This window comes from Amblyraja radiata, chromosome 32 (assembly GCF_010909765.2).
Source record: "Amblyraja radiata isolate CabotCenter1 chromosome 32, sAmbRad1.1.pri, whole genome shotgun sequence".
Taxonomy (NCBI): Eukaryota; Metazoa; Chordata; class Chondrichthyes; order Rajiformes; family Rajidae; genus Amblyraja; species Amblyraja radiata.
Genome location: NC_045987.1, coordinates 13,226,099 through 13,241,771, shown reverse-complemented (window position 1 = coordinate 13,241,771; position 15,673 = coordinate 13,226,099). Strand labels below are relative to the sequence as shown.

The 15,673-nt window shown below is 41.7% G+C and overlaps 1 protein-coding gene across 2 annotated transcripts in view; it reads left to right on the top strand.

Annotated features, from left to right (window-relative positions):
* Positions 1-7,082: 7,082 nt before the first annotated feature.
* Positions 7,083-15,673, top strand: part of ncs1 (neuronal calcium sensor 1) — a 53,212-nt gene continuing 44,621 nt past the window's right edge. Inside the window, exons 1-2 of one of the 2 annotated variants that reach the window (XM_033049221.1) lie at positions 7,083-7,193; positions 12,463-13,105. In XM_033049221.1, the coding sequence (XP_032905112.1) occupies positions 13,042-13,105 (64 nt within the window). In that variant the 5' untranslated portion in view covers positions 7,083-7,193; positions 12,463-13,041. Of the gene's footprint in view, positions 7,194-11,022; positions 11,072-12,462; positions 13,106-15,673 lie in introns of those variants that run through there. The other variant, XM_033049222.1, reaches the window with a different exon arrangement.

The following is a 15,673-nucleotide window of genomic DNA, read 5'->3' as shown; positions in this document are numbered from 1 at the left end:
ATTGGCAGATGGGTGGAGTAAGTGACAAAGAATTTCCAGCTGTGGAGGTGAAAGTTGTCCATTCCCTCCACAGATGCTGCCTGACCCGCCAAGTTCCTCCAGCAGGTACACAAAATTGCTGGGGAAACTCAGCGGGTGCAGCAGCATCTATGGAGCGAAGGAAATAGGCGACGTTTCGGGCCGAAACCCTTCTTCAGTCTGAAGTTCCCTTTTGAACAAGTTCCTCCAGCACTTTGTGTTTTGATCTGTATCTGACAGGTTCTGACCTGTTCTCCATGACAATTAACCAGGCAGATAGCACGCCAACTTAGAGGTGCTTTAAAAAAAATATTTTTTTAATTAGCCAGGAGCTAGCTTAGGATAATTAGCTAGGATACAAATGCACATGGGGGTGGAAGATTGCAACCTTCACGTGGTCCGCCCTGTTTCGACTAATGCAATCAACTCGACCTGCACAAACGGAAGATCAAATAGAACAAGTTGTCCAACAACTTTAGGCTGTGCACGCCACACGAAAGAAGAATGCACATGAAAGATTAAATGCCAAGTGCAATGACCCTTAACTGAGAGGGACACTGCATGGTGCGATATATTATTAGCAGGTATACTTTACGCTGTCTGGCAGCACAATCATGAAGGCTGCTTCCCAGCACTTTAGCAGATTGAAGGCTTGATGTTGAGCAGGAAGTGACTTTTACACCTCACCAGCTCTGTGGTAACCCTGCTGGTGACTTTACACCTCACCAGCTCCTCGTCGCGATCCCTGGAAGCGACGACTCGATGCACTCTGTGACACGTCGGGCGACAATTCTGTCAACATGTTGGACGCCGACAGAAGCCAACAGCGAGCTACATTGTCTGACACACGAGCGAGCGAACGAACGTTGTCACATGTGAACCACTGCAGGTAATTGGCAGCCATGGACGTTGGCAATTGTTTGATTTCTATTCTTTTGTTTTCCTGAAACCAAACACACTCCCATTGGGTCAACCACTGCTCTGCCTGAGAACACGGTGGCATCGGTATTGATTTGTTATTGTCACGTTGACATTTGAGGAATTATGAGAATTAAATAATTGGTTAATGGAGATGTCAAACCTCCACAATATCAAGTTTACAAGAACCAAAGAAAGCATTAAAGTCCAAGTTGATGTTGTAGATATTTTAGTGGTATTGGTTTATTATTGCCTCGTGTACCGCGATACAGTGAAAATCTTTAATAGCCAAACCAGTCAAATCATGCGACACATGAGTATAGTCAAACCATATAGTCAAATAGGGTCCAATGTCAATAATAAGGTGGATTGGGAAATCGGGACTACACCCTAGCTTACGGGAGGATCGTTCAGTAGTCTGATAGGGGGGGAAGAAGCTGTTCCTGAATCCAGTGGCACATGATTCCAAGCTTTTGTATCTCCTGCCCACGGGGAAAGGGGAGAAGAGGGGATGTCCGTGGTGTGAGTGGTCCTTGCTATTAAAAGATGTGTGCAACCTTCATAGAAGTGAAGTCTCTCTGCCGAAAGCAGAGCACATAGAATGGGTTGTTGGCTTCCTCACAACAGACCAATGGGCACACAAACTAAATTTAGGTGCATATAAATGCACTTTAACATAACTGAAATATTAAAGATGCCTACTAAATAAATTAAACTGAAGGAAGTTTGCCAGGTTCATTCATCAGAGGCATGGGCATTGCAGCCAGATTTAACTGCATCAGCAGAGTTACCAGTGAACTCCATCAGGAAAAAGCTCTGGTTGGCTCGAGAATGGAACATCGAGCAGCCTGACATTTGGAAGCAGACAGTCGCCAGAGAAACCCCCGACCACATTCTCACACCACCAAAACCAAGCTCGCCACTGTTTTCATTCACTGCAAGCAAAACACAAAGTGCTGGAAGAACTCAATGGATCTGGCAGCATTTGACCAAAGTCTGCAGTGCAACCAAAGACACAGTCCATAGAAGAGAATTGCTGAGGTAGTTGTTAATATTGTGCTTACCTTTCCTGGAAATCAACATGCTGCCAGATCCATTAGACAGATTGGACAGGCGACGTTTCGGGACCTTCTTCAGACTGAGTGGAGTAGCAGGCCCCGCCTCACTGAAGATGGGTCCCAACCTGAAATGCCTTCTGTCCATTCCCTCCACATGTGCTGCCTGACCTGCGGAGTTTATCCAGCACTTTGTGTTCTGCTCAAGATTCCAGCATCTGCAGTCGCTTATGTCAGCTGTTGATTTATGACGTGCAGCAGTGAGATTGTGAAATGAATCCCATACATCAGATACCTACCAGTTGTGGTTTGTACAGGTGAACATGCGGGAGTGTGATGCCGAATGTACTTTTGTGCAGGATCCTTGGCATCCTGTGTGGCTGAGCTCACCGCACAGTTAATCCCAGAGCTGGTTAAAATTAACTGAATTCTAACACCTCGTTTATTAAAATCTACACAAGCCAACCAACTTTCAAACAGATGTTTGAATCAACAGGAACACTCCAAATGTTCACTGCCCCTGTCTGCCTGTGCACCGTGATGTTGAAGGGACAATGCCTCACCTTGTGTGACTGAATTGTATTCTGAGTTATCCTCAATTCCATGCTGTTGGACCAAAATGCCTTTGCAGGTTTGAAGGGGCAATGGCAGGATTTTTAATCACAGAAGATGCAGTAGGAAGTGAGTTGTTGCACAGAGGGTGGTGAGTGCCTGGAACTCGCTGCTGGGGTGGTGGTGGAGGCAGATACCATAATGGCAATTCATAGACTTTTAGATAATAATAATAATAATGGATGGGATTTATATAGCGCCTTTCTAATACTCAAGGCGCTTTACATCGCATTATTCATTCACTCCTCGTGGATAGGCACATGGATAGGCAGGGAATGGAGGGATATGGATTATGTGCAGGCAGCCAAGATTTGGTCTTGGCATCATTGTGGCTGAAGGGCCTGTTCCTGTGCTGTACTCTTCAATGTTCGAATTCCTGTTGAACTGTAGTTGGAAGAATGGCAGGATTAGGATGACTCATTACCATCTTCATTGAGCCAAAATCTGCAATGACTGTGTATTTCAATCAAAAGCAGAATACTGTGTTGCAAGGCATATGGCAACAATCAAACAAAACAACTGGTCAGTGTCACATGTATTTGCAACATTTTGCTTTAAAATGTAACTTTTTGCATCTTGAGTGAGAAATAAAAGCTGAATATTGAAGAGTGAGTGGAGAGCAGCAAACAAAACACCAGGCAGAACTTTTCACGTTAAACCATCAACAGAACAATCACCAGCATCATCAAGATCTGTTGCAATGGGGAATTGGTGTGGGAGAGCAATCTTCACAAAGTAAAATACCCTCATGAGGGAAAACAGTTCAAAACTCCAACATTTAATGAGTGTTGTCATTCGGCAAACTAAGTGCATTGTCAAGTCAAGAATCATTAAATATGTACCAGTAATGATGCTTGCTTGCTGCCGCTGTACAGGCCCATTAATGCAACAACAGACACCAATACCACAATCAATAATCCCACCACAATCGGTCTGAAGGAGGGTCCTGACATGAAACGTCATCTATCCATGTTCGCCAGAGATGCTGCCTGACCCGCTGAGCTATAAGAACAATAAGGAGGAAAGAAGATAAGATTTTACTGCCTTCCATCACAGTGAGGAATGTGGGGGAGCCGCTGTGGTGGATGTTTATGTTAACTTTTATGTATGTCTTGCTTTTTTCTGGTATGACTATGGTAAATGAAATGTCACTGTACCTTAAATGGTACGCATGACAATAAAGGACAATTGAACCATTGAGCTACTCCAGCACTTTGTGTCTTTTTTCAACACACAAATAAATATGAAGTAATACATAATCCAATAAATTAGTAATTGTAATGCCGGGTAACCATAACAGTGCAAAAACCTAAGTCCGCAGTGCAACCAAAGACACAGTCCATAGAAGAGAATTGCTGAGGTAGTTGTTAATATTGTGCTTACCTTTCCTGGAAATCAACAATTACCTCCATGATCTTGCTAACATTGAGAGCAAGATTGTTGTCCTGGCATCATTCAATCAGATTATCAACCTGCTCCCTGTACTCTGACAGTAACTCTTACTCGTATGTAGTCAGAGTGAAGTCAGTGTAGAAAACAACAACTCTAAAGATCCTGAGTACATGTTTATAACTCAACCCACTCATCGAATAACTCAGCCTTGGGTGGAAGTGAACATCTGCAACTTCTGAAACAGTACAACACTCTGTCCACATGAACAATGAATTAAGTTGTAATAATAAACAATTAAGAATAATAAACAATCTTCACTGTTGTGCCACTCTAACTCAACGAGGAAATGCCAGGATAGTTCCTTAAAATTGAATCGCACCTTTGAGAATTCTGTAAATATTTTAGTGGCAAGAATGTTATCAGATATTCTGTTTAGGCTCAGATATATCCTTTGGAGTTGTAACATAACATTAGCCTTTCACATTGGAGAGATCACACATGCAAAGCCGACAGCCAACCCCACTTGCATCAAACGAAAGGGTCTCGAACAGAATGTTGGTATGTCAGTGTGAATACAAAGCAAAATTCAAAGCTTTAGAGCCCAATTCAAAACGAGATGTCAGTACATAACTTATTTACTTACTTACTTTTTATTACAGACTCAAGGTCCAGATAAAAGACAAGACATTCCATAGAATAAATTGCATACAAAAGCACAATAAATTACATACAAAAGCACAATACATGTTTTAAGATCAAGAATTAAAAAAATCAGTGTCCTACAACAAGACAACTATACCAATGTCTCCACAGCTGGGATTGGTAGCGTGTAATGCTAAACATGATGTTTGATAAGGCCAAGATGATTTCATTTTCAGAGTCATTAATCCAGCAACTAATTTTATACATAAGATTTCTTAAGACAGTTTGTAAAGAATTGACTCCTGCAGCCACAAACATTTCACTTGCACTACACCATCTAGGTCTCTTTAATGATATTCTCATGGCATCATTACAAGCTACATTAAGTCTTATTTCCTTCGCTCCATCGATGCTGCCTCACCCGCTGAGTTTCTCCAGCATTTTTGTCTCCTCATATTTCGCTTGGGCAGTTTGCACCCCAGCGGTATGAACATTGACTCTAATTTCAGGTCGTCTTTACTTTCTCCTCCCCTTCTCAGCTCTCCCTCAGCCCTCTGGCTCAACCTCTTCCTTTCTTCCTCCCGCCCCCCCCACCCTCACATCAGTCTGAAGAAGGGGTTCGACCTGAAACGTTGCCTGTTTCCTTCGCTCCATAGATGCTGCCTCACCCGCTGAGTTTCTCCAGCATTTTTGTCTACCTTTAAGTCTCTGTAAGCTTGCTTTTCTGTAGTTTGACTTACAGTTCAATTACATTCAATCACATAAATGGAAGCTAGTCAAGTATGATGCAACTTCTCATCATTACACATATAACCTGCAAAGTTTGCAAAGCTGCACCTACTTCAGATCTCAAGTAATCAAATCATTCATTCCATAGAGACTGAGCAGATGTATGACTGATGTTGCTCACAATTACCATTGAGGGACTTTGAAAGTTAACCAATTGTTTAGGGAGATGTCAAGCCACCACAATGTCAAATTTACCAGAACCAATGAAAGGGTTAATGTTCACGGTGATTTTGTAGACATTGGTGTTCGTTTACTATTGTCACGTGTACCAAGATACAGTTTTTGTTTGCGTGCTATCCAGTCAAATCAGGTCATACTATATATGTGTACAATTAAGCCATGCACAGGTACAACAGATAGTGAAAGATATCAGAATGCAGAATATCATGCTGTAGCACTGTAGCGTTAGAGTTACAGAGAAAAAGTCCAACATCCGCAATGAGGTAGTTTGGAAGATCGGGACTACACCCTAGCACATGGGAGGACCATTCAGTAATCTGATAACAATGGTGGAGGAGCTGTTTTTGAATCTGGTGGCCTACACTTTCAAAGTTTGTATCGTCTGCCTGAAGGAGAGGGAAGAAGTGTGTATGATTGGAGTAATAAAGGTCCTTGATTATGTTGGCTGCTTTCCTGAGGTAGTCTAAAGTGTATATGCAGTTGATGGTGGGGAGATTGGTCAGTGTGATCGTCTGGGCTACATCCCCAACTCTTGGCAGTTTCATGCAGTCTTGGGCAGAGTTGTTCCCAAACCAAGCTGTTTTGCAACCCTGATAATTAACGGTATAATAAATTCCCTGTTCTGAAAGTGACTAGTCCCACTTCACTGAAAGTTACCATTCAAAGGGCTCATTGCATCTTGTGCTGTTTGGTGTAATGTAAATAATCAGCCTGTTAACTTACTGCTTTTTACTTTACTTACTTTACTTTATTAATCATGTTAAAAAATACAAACACAAATAACACATAAACACATTTTTAACATCAATCTGAAGAAGGGTCCTGACCCAAAATGTCGTCTGTCCATTCCTTTCGCAGTTGCTGCCTGACCCGCTGGGTTCCTCCAGCACTTTGTGTTTTGATCAAAATCCCAGTATAAGCAGTTCCTTTGTCTTGACCCATTCCCATTCCCATTCCTTCTCTCCAGAGATGCTGCCTGTCCCGCTGATTTACTCCAGCTGTTTGTGTCTATCTTCAATTTCAAGGTTTCAATGTCAGTTTATTGTCACATGTAACAATTAAGGTACAGAGAAAGTTTAAACCAACATCTGCAGTTCCTTCTTACACCTTTTATCTCTGATATTAAGCATGAAGATTTAAGGAAGTGTCATTGTTCCGAGATGTTAGTTATATTTCTCTCTTCTCAGATGCTGTCAACCTCCTGAGTATTTGTGTTTAAGAAGGAACTGCAGATGCTGGAAAATCGAAGGTACACAAAAAAGCTGGAGAAACTCAGCGGGTAGAAGGTACACTCCATAGATGCTGCTGCACCCGCTGAGTTTCTCCAGCTTTTTTGTGTACCATCCTGAGTATTTGTGTTTTTAGCATCTTCTGCTTTTATCTCAGAGTGACAGCATCTGCGGGGTTTTAGTTTTGCCACCGCAGCAGCTCCCGGTGACGTCAGCACGCAGTGACGTGAGGGTGCAGGTCCCGCCTCTCGGACAGCGGCGCATGCGTGCACGGTGGCTGCGGTTGCTGTGGGAGAAGCGGCTGCGCTCCATTCAAACAAGCCGGCGGCGACGGGGAGAGGAGGAAGAGGAGGAAGAGGTGAGAGCGGGGCGAGCGGGGCCGTCGGTGCTGCGGGAGCCGGGCTCCAACGCTGAGCTATGAGGCGGGAGGGGAGGGGGAGTGGAGAGCCGGTCGCGGGGAGGGAGGGTTTAATCGCTCCGGCTCGGGCAGCATCAGCGGCGGCGGCGGTTGCTATGGCACCGGGCACCGGGTGGGGATCGCACCCCCGGCCGCTGCAGAGTTTACCCAGGGGCAGGCTTGCACGCCACTTGCACACAAACCCTGCCGTTTTACATGCTTTTCCAACGGCAGAAACTTTTTTTTTTCCCCCAAGGGCCAGCGCAATCACTGCATACTCTGCACAAATTTACACAGATTTGAAAAATGTCCAACTCTTTCAACTTTAAACTGCAGTTAAATTGCAGCGATGCGCCTCAGATCAACACATTTTACCATGGGCCCAAGTAGTTTCTTGAATAGAAATCGAATCAAGGAGGCGTGCATCGGATGATCGATTCCGTGCTGACTGCTTTAAATTTTACAACAAAAACTGGTTGTTTTTTTTTGGCCCTAATGATGTATGGTCGAGTTTGAAAATGTAGTCTATCCGTATTTCCTTGTAAAATATCAACCTTCAGTCGTGTTGGTAGGTGGGCGTGGAATCCTTGCGTACTTCTTTAATTTCGTTCTGTTTGTGGGTGGATTGAGTGTGGTGGGTGTTGAGGGATGATTCTTAGATGACACGTATGAGCTGTATTTTGGAAACGGACTTTGTTTTACTTTTTCAACCCAACAGATGCCTTTAAAAAGCTTATTTCCATTTTCCTCGCCAGTTTTTTCAATATGTGTTTCCCTTTTATGCGTAATCTGGAGTCTCTTCGAATGTCCCAGCGCTTTGGGCTGTTTGTTGTCGGGTATGATCTCAAGCCCGCTGGTGGAAGAGGGAGGAGCAATCGTTTACCAGGTTTTCCCTTTGTCTGCACTGTGTATGCCACACGTTTGTCTACATCGTATAACGACACGAGTTAGATTTGTAGCAGAGAATACTCCTGATCTTGCTTGAAAATGCTAATTGCTGGGAATAAGATCGAACCAGGTTATGTTTTGTAACCAGAATACACAACTCCTAATAAATTTGATTTTAGGAAGGAAATGTGTGCCCATTGAGCTTAAAATGTATTAAAATCAAGTTGTACTTAAACATCGGGCAATATTATCTGATCCAAAATGAAGTAATTTTAAGTAGCACATTTTTAAAATGAAAACCATGTTGTATCTTTTTCTCTTAGTTGTATATAACAAGCAACGAATCAATGGTGCTGCATTGCAAATTGACTTTTGTAGAATGTCAGATTTATGTTTTGTTACTTTAAAAAACATGTTGCATAACATACTGCAAGAAAGAGTCAGACAAACAAAAGCAATTCAATAATTTTTGTCTGTGCCCCAGGGAAGCTACATGGGGCATTTTCTTTGGGGCATTACACCTCTAATATTTCTTTATTTTAATATTTTTCCTTCATTGTAAGCTAATATTAATTTGAATTGTTTATCTATTCTCTATTTTTCCTATGTGATGGGGTTGAATGGTCAGTGTTGATAATTAGAACAGATTTGCCTGCAGTACACCCACCGCAGTGGGTGAATACAAGTAAAATTAGGTGATTGCCGTTAATTTTGGTTTGAGTTATTCTGGACTTCATTTCCATAACTATTTTACTCCATTTTATCTGATCATTTCGTATCAAAAGTGGTGCAAATTAACAATTAACAGGAGCAATGTGAAGTTGTTAAAAAATAATGTTTGAAATCTTTCTATGTAAGAAAAAAGGGAATCCCAGATGGTCTTCCAGTATTTATGATGCTTGCAAATTCTGCTGCATACATCGGAAATGAGTGAATTTGTGGAGATGCTGCTCTGCAAGTATTACAATTTGGGCAAGTGTGGGAAGGATCAAATATGCACTACAGTGTTAGCCAAACATTGTTTATCTTTGCCACTGTGTAGCACATTTTTATTACATACTAGACCAAGGGCAGACCCGTTGGGTCTGCTCCCCCAACGCAGCCGTTCCCTACCCATAGCCCCCACGGGAGACGTGGTCCTCCAACTCAAGCGGCTCAGGAATGAGCAGTGCGGCTGGTTTTAAATGGCGTCTTTGAGGCGAGATGCGGGCGCCAGCAGCCGTTATGGTTGCTGGCCAGCAGGAGGCGACAAAATGAGTGAGTGGGGGGGGGGGGGGGGGGCGGGGGAGAAGGATTTGATTTAAAACGTGTACTTAAACACGACGAAATGTAATGAGGAGCGGATACTTAGAAAGAAAAGTGAAATCTCTACCGAAATGGAAAAGATCTCGGCGATTGAGCGTCTGGATTCGGCGTGGCAATGAATCAAAGGCAGGCGGCAGCTGGACGGCAGGCGGCAGCCACAGAGTTTTAATAGTATATAGATAAATGAAATAATTTAAACTGGAATTGGTTTAATGATAAATGAGGCTTGAGCATTTTGACTGAGAAGAGAGTAAAGCAAGGGCTCCAAGTCGACATGGTATCTCAAGACGGTGTTTATTTGTCATATGCACTGCACATGAATAATGAAAGTCTTGTTTGCAGGCACATTATAGGCCCTGGTTTCCCCCCCAGTTGCCATATAAATCTTAAAGGAAATTTATGTACACTTGGTAAGAACTGGGTTTTGTGTAGTAGTCTCCTCCATGAATGGACTCGGAACGCACTTGTGCAAATGTGAAAGGGGAAGGGGATATGTGCTGTTGTTTGTAGAACCAATACCTGGAGAGGAAAATGAACTGAAGCCTTGGGCAAGTATTCAGTTGAATTTACAATTGAGCAAGGATAAATCATGATAGTTTGTCACCATAAACAATGGTGTTTGCAGTTATGTTGATTCATCTGCGTTCCATTTTGATCCACTTCTGCAGTCTATTCTCTTGTGAAAGGATACTTGCATTGGAGCACAAACTGTTCATGTTGTCAGCCTTGAATCACCGATTTGTTTGACTTTGGGGCAACTTGCCTTGGCATTTCCACATACTATGTGTTGCAGGTTAGCAGTCAAAATGCAGATTCTATTTAAATTTCAGTTATGGTCAACTTATGCCAAATATTGCATAGATCTACATATCGCTCTGTTTGCCTTTCTACAGAACCGTTGATTTTTTTGGACTCAAACCTCATTAATTGACACAGGCCAACATAGTTTCTTTCTTTGCAATATTATACATGTCTTTGTCTTTTTTACCATATTTCACAGTCATTTATTATTATTTATGGTCCACTCCATTGAATTTTAAACCTGTACTGTTTCTCAACACTCATCTCAAAGTGAAACTTGTCGAAAAGCCCACATCGTGCATTTATTTCTGTACTAAATGTATTCATTTGTCACTGCTGGCAACTTTATGCTTTTCTGTTGTCAATTGCAAATCCTCATTTAATTTATAAATTATTTCATTGCTTTGCACCGCCATACCTCCACAGCTTCTTCAATCTCTCTTTCCAAGATATGCTTTCCTGTATATTTCCTTTTCCTTACTGCTACTGACACTTTGTGGCCAAACTCTGTAATCTGTCCGGTTCACATTGAACCTCTTCCCTGAAGATCTCCATTGTGTGACTTGTCACCTTTTAAAAACATACCCCCTCAGAAATAACTTCTGTTAACTTGCCTAAACCTTCTCCGACTTTAAAGTGCCATACAAATATTTATTTTTCTTCCCCAATTCAGAAGTGCTTCAGAAATTTGTGCCCCAAAGATAACTGCTGCAAAATAGAGCACGGGCTAGACTTCATTTTTCTCTTTCTGTGTCGATCAAGGCATAATCTTTTCAAGTGTCATTGCATATCCAGTTACTCACCAATCCTGAGAATTCACAACTGGATATGACCAACTAGACCAGGTAGACAACGGCCATCATTTTATCAACAGCTACTTGTATTGATGCACTGCCAGAATGAGGCCATCACATTTCGCTTAGATAATATAAACATGGAATTCTCCAATTTCAAGCAACACCACCCCTTCTCTTACTTGTGCCTCCCCCCTCCCTCACCCCCTCAATTTCTTGCAGTATTCCACCTCTCCCCCTTTCACACACGATCCTTCCTCTGGCTTTGCATTTAACTCCTCACCTTATCTAACTCTCTTTTGTCAACTTTTCATCTCCAGTCCTTGTCACTTACTCCACCCATCTGCCAATCAAACTATCATCAGCTTATCAACCCACCACTTGCCTGGCTTGTCCCTCCCCCAACCTCTTTACCAGCTTTCTCCCCCCAGCTCCATCAGTCTGAAGAATGGCTCCGACCCGAAACATTGCAATTCCATGTCCTTTAGAGATGCCTGACTCGTTGAGTTACCCCTCATTTTGTGTTTTGCACTGATTCCCACTGCTCGGCTTCCTATATGGAATGTTTAAGCTACAATGGGAAAATAAGATGAAAATGTGTTGCAGTTCAGTTACATGATTACCCTTTGGTACTTTAATTGTAAATAACTCATTTTCAAGATATGAATGTCACTGACTAGATTGGCATTTATTGGCAATGCTTAATTGCCCCTGAGGGGATGATGGTAAGCTATTGTCTTCACCTAAATGATAGTTTCTCTGATGGCACTCCCACAGCACCTAGACTGTGGAACAGCATCCCTCTTCTCATCAGAACTGCCCCCTCCATCGACTCCTTTAAGTCTAGACTTAAAACCTATTTGTACTCACAAGCGTTTCTTGAGGTCCTCTGAGGGAGCGCTGTATGTATGTATGTATTGTTAGATCTGTGTACCATTATATGTAGCACATTAGTACCTGCACTGATGTAAAGCATTTTGGTCAATGAGAGGTGTTTTTAAATGTGCTATAGAAATATAATTGACTTGACAGTGCTGTTGGGTAAGTATTTTGATTTCATACTAGAGAATTGATATAAATGACCAGTGATTTATTTGAATGGGTTTTGATGGCAGAATGTAATCATTGCTCATCATGGTGGTTTTGCATCGAAGAACCATCACTATTTCATCCAGGGTTCTGAATTTAAAGCCGGAGTTTAGTGCAGATAAAGGATCAAATGTGTGGACATTATAATCTATATGGCCTAGCCAATTACACTGCCACAAGTAGCTGAGTCATCAGCAGTGCCTTGTCCAGCAATGCATTTTCCACTTGCTTTTCAGATTTCCTGTTACTTGATCCTTTTCGCTGCAATTGCAATAAAAATCAATTTGACTTAATCATGTGACTGGGCAATTGCATCAATGCTTACAGTACCTGCACTGTTTTGTTTCTTCCAGGATTCCAAACCTGTGGCGTTGGTTAAATACTCTGTACACTGCAATCCAGGACATCAATGCGTTGAGAGATTTGACCATATGCGGTGCTGCAATGCTGTGATCATGCTTGAATGGTTTAAAGTGCATCATCACATCTAAAAATAGACAGGAATAAAACAACTAATTAAGTTGAGTCAATCCAGAAGACACAAAAGACGAAGAAAGGCTGAAAATGGCACTAATCTCCCCAAGGGGCTAAACTGAGCAAACCATCGCTGCAGCTAAAGACAGCAGGTATCACCACTACGTACCAAAGGACAGTGGATTTGAAGGAGTAAAGAAAAACCTGCAGTCAGTTTTGACATATTCAATGTTTGAACTACTGGTGGTGGAGGGACAAACGGGTCATTATTAAACCATTGCCAGGGAAACCACGGCTGAGCAGATTACGCACGGAGCGCGCAGGAGGCATCCTGAGAATCTTTCATTCAGTAAATAACTCGGCACCATTATTCTTTCTGGCCTGTTTGAATCTGATTTCTTCAATCTTTCATATACCCTGACTGAAACGTGCATTTTCCCATGTGTTAAGTTGCTGCAATGGGCAAGTGCAACAGTAAGCTGAAGCCTGAAGTGGTGGAAGAGTTGACAAGGAAGACGTATTGTAAGTATTACAGGAAAATGTGGACATTGACTACATGTATTTTCAAAATGTCGGTAAATTTTGCCTCTTTCGGATAGTCAATTAAAGCTGTTTTTCTTGCTATAATGCAAATGCACCACCTTCACACACAGGAATACACTGTTTTGACATACCCATTGGAATTTGCCAGTCTTTTTGATTGGTAAAATTTTACTTACAAACTTTCTCAGGGTCACCTCCCTTCCATAAACAGCAAGACCCTATTAATCTTCTGTGCCAGACCTGCAGATTTTCCAGACTATTGGATGGCAATCCTATTAATACCCTCCGCACTCTCTTAAGTCGCTCTTATTTAGACATTACACAGTATAGGCGACTATTGCGCTAAGCGTAGCATTTTTATTGATGTTTTCCATAAAACGAAGCAGCATTGTCTGCATGTGTACAAGAAAAGTGAGTTGAAGAGTTTTTTTAGTTTTTTTTGCATAAATTCAGTTTTATTGAATCTTATTCTACATCAGTTATTTACTGTGATTTACAAATTCTACCAAAGCTAATTTCTTTTACCTAAGCAGCTGTAATGCAGAGATACCCTTTATCATAACGTTTCCAGTGAATCCCGTTTAGTTTAAAGTGAGTGCAGAGAAATAGGGCTCCGGTGGGTTTCAAAGGAAGACAAGAAATTGGGACCCGCAATGGGTCCTAGAGGAATGTGGGAAGCCAGGGCCCCAGCAGCTTTCAAGGGTGCACGTGAAGCACCAACAGATAAGAAAGATGCTGATCGTAATGATTATCAAATAATGAGCAAGTAGATTACCTGATTATTTTCCCTTTGCCAAACACAATTCTTAAACTGATGTTTAAGAATCCTCCAAGCACCCAGCTAATGCAGCGTGTAACCAACCATCCCGTGCTATGTAAGACGTGTGTGTATGTGTGCAGCTGTGCTGACACACTCTTAATTTTCCAAAGGATCTTAGATTCCTGTTGGCAAATACTGCAATATTTTATCTCCTTCCCCTCCACATAATTTGAATGAAGCTAAGATTTTTTTCTTCAGTGTGAAATAACATGTACTTTGCTGAAAACCATCCTGAACAACATTTAATGTTGCATCAGTGGGTGTCATTTCTTGCTTGAAATTGTCTCATGCTTCTGGTTTAAATAAAAATTACATTTTCTAGTCGGTATATAGGACCTCTACGAGAGCCAGCACCGATTTGTTATGGGTAAATTATACTTGATTAACTTGAAAGAGATCTTGGTTAGATAACAGACAAAATGGATACATGTGGTGCTTTTAAACCTTTCAAAGGGCTTTTTCTACAATATGTAAAACAGCATCTTAGCAGAATTCACATTTGTGTGGTGAAAGGGGCAGTAACATTGTGGTACAACATGTAATGGGATCCAAGACTATTACAGTGAATAGCTGCTTTAATGACTTGAGGGAGGTTGATGGTGTAGCACCCAGTGGTTCATATCTGGAACATGTCGTGTAATGTAAGTTCCAGATATGAACCACTGTAAGTTCCAGATATAACTTCCTGTCATGTAAGTTAATTGCTTGCACTTGGAGATACTGGTACAATTCAGAAATCTGATCTTGGAACCTTAAATGTGTAGTAAACTGTTAGGAAAGTAAAGTAGGCCATAAACATGAGAACATGGGAAACATAGTGCAGGTAAGTCTGACCAAACTGCCAGATAGGGATTAAAATAAGATGCTTTACGTTAATCTCCCCAACGCGCATGTTGTAGTCATGCCTGTTGGCAATAGGGTTGACAGAAGTGACCTCTTCCCTCCTTTTGTAAAGACAACCCTTTGTTTGAACAGTTAAAGACATTCTGTAGAGTTCAGTTGGCACTGCTGCAATGATAAATGAAACATTTAAAACTACATCAGGGCCTGTTGATTTAATTAGAAGCTGAATGTTATGTCACTGCATTTTAACACTATTCCTTACTCCATGATGATCTAAAAGGGCTGTGCTCATGGTGGTTATAGAAGCACAGCAATCAGATGAACGAAGTGAACCTGTCATATAGGGCTGTTTGCATGCAGACTACAGACAACTATGCAGTCATGGAACCCACTGGTTAATTTTCAGCTTTGCCATTGATCACGTACAGTAGGATGGTCAGCAGCCTAGCTGGTGATGAGACAATGCGATTCCATGAACTTCCCCATTCATCCCCAGAGCAGTTACAGTGCCCTCCATAATGTTTGGGACAAAGACCCATCATTTATTTATTTGCCTCTCTACTCCACAATTTGAGATTTGTAATAGAACAAAAATCATATGTGGTTAAAGTGTACATTAACAGATTTTAATAAAGGCCATTTTTATACATTTTGGTTCACCATGTAGAAATTACAGCAGTCGTGTTTATACATAGTCCCCCCATTTCAGGCCACAATAATGTTTGGGACACAGCAATGTCATGTAAATGAAAGTAGTCATGTTTAGTGTTTTGTTGCATATCCTTTGCATGCAATGCCTGCATGAAGTCTGCAATTCATGGACAAAATACAAAAAAAATGGATTGCACAAAGCAGCCAGATAGTTGGGAGTCCATTCTGTCACT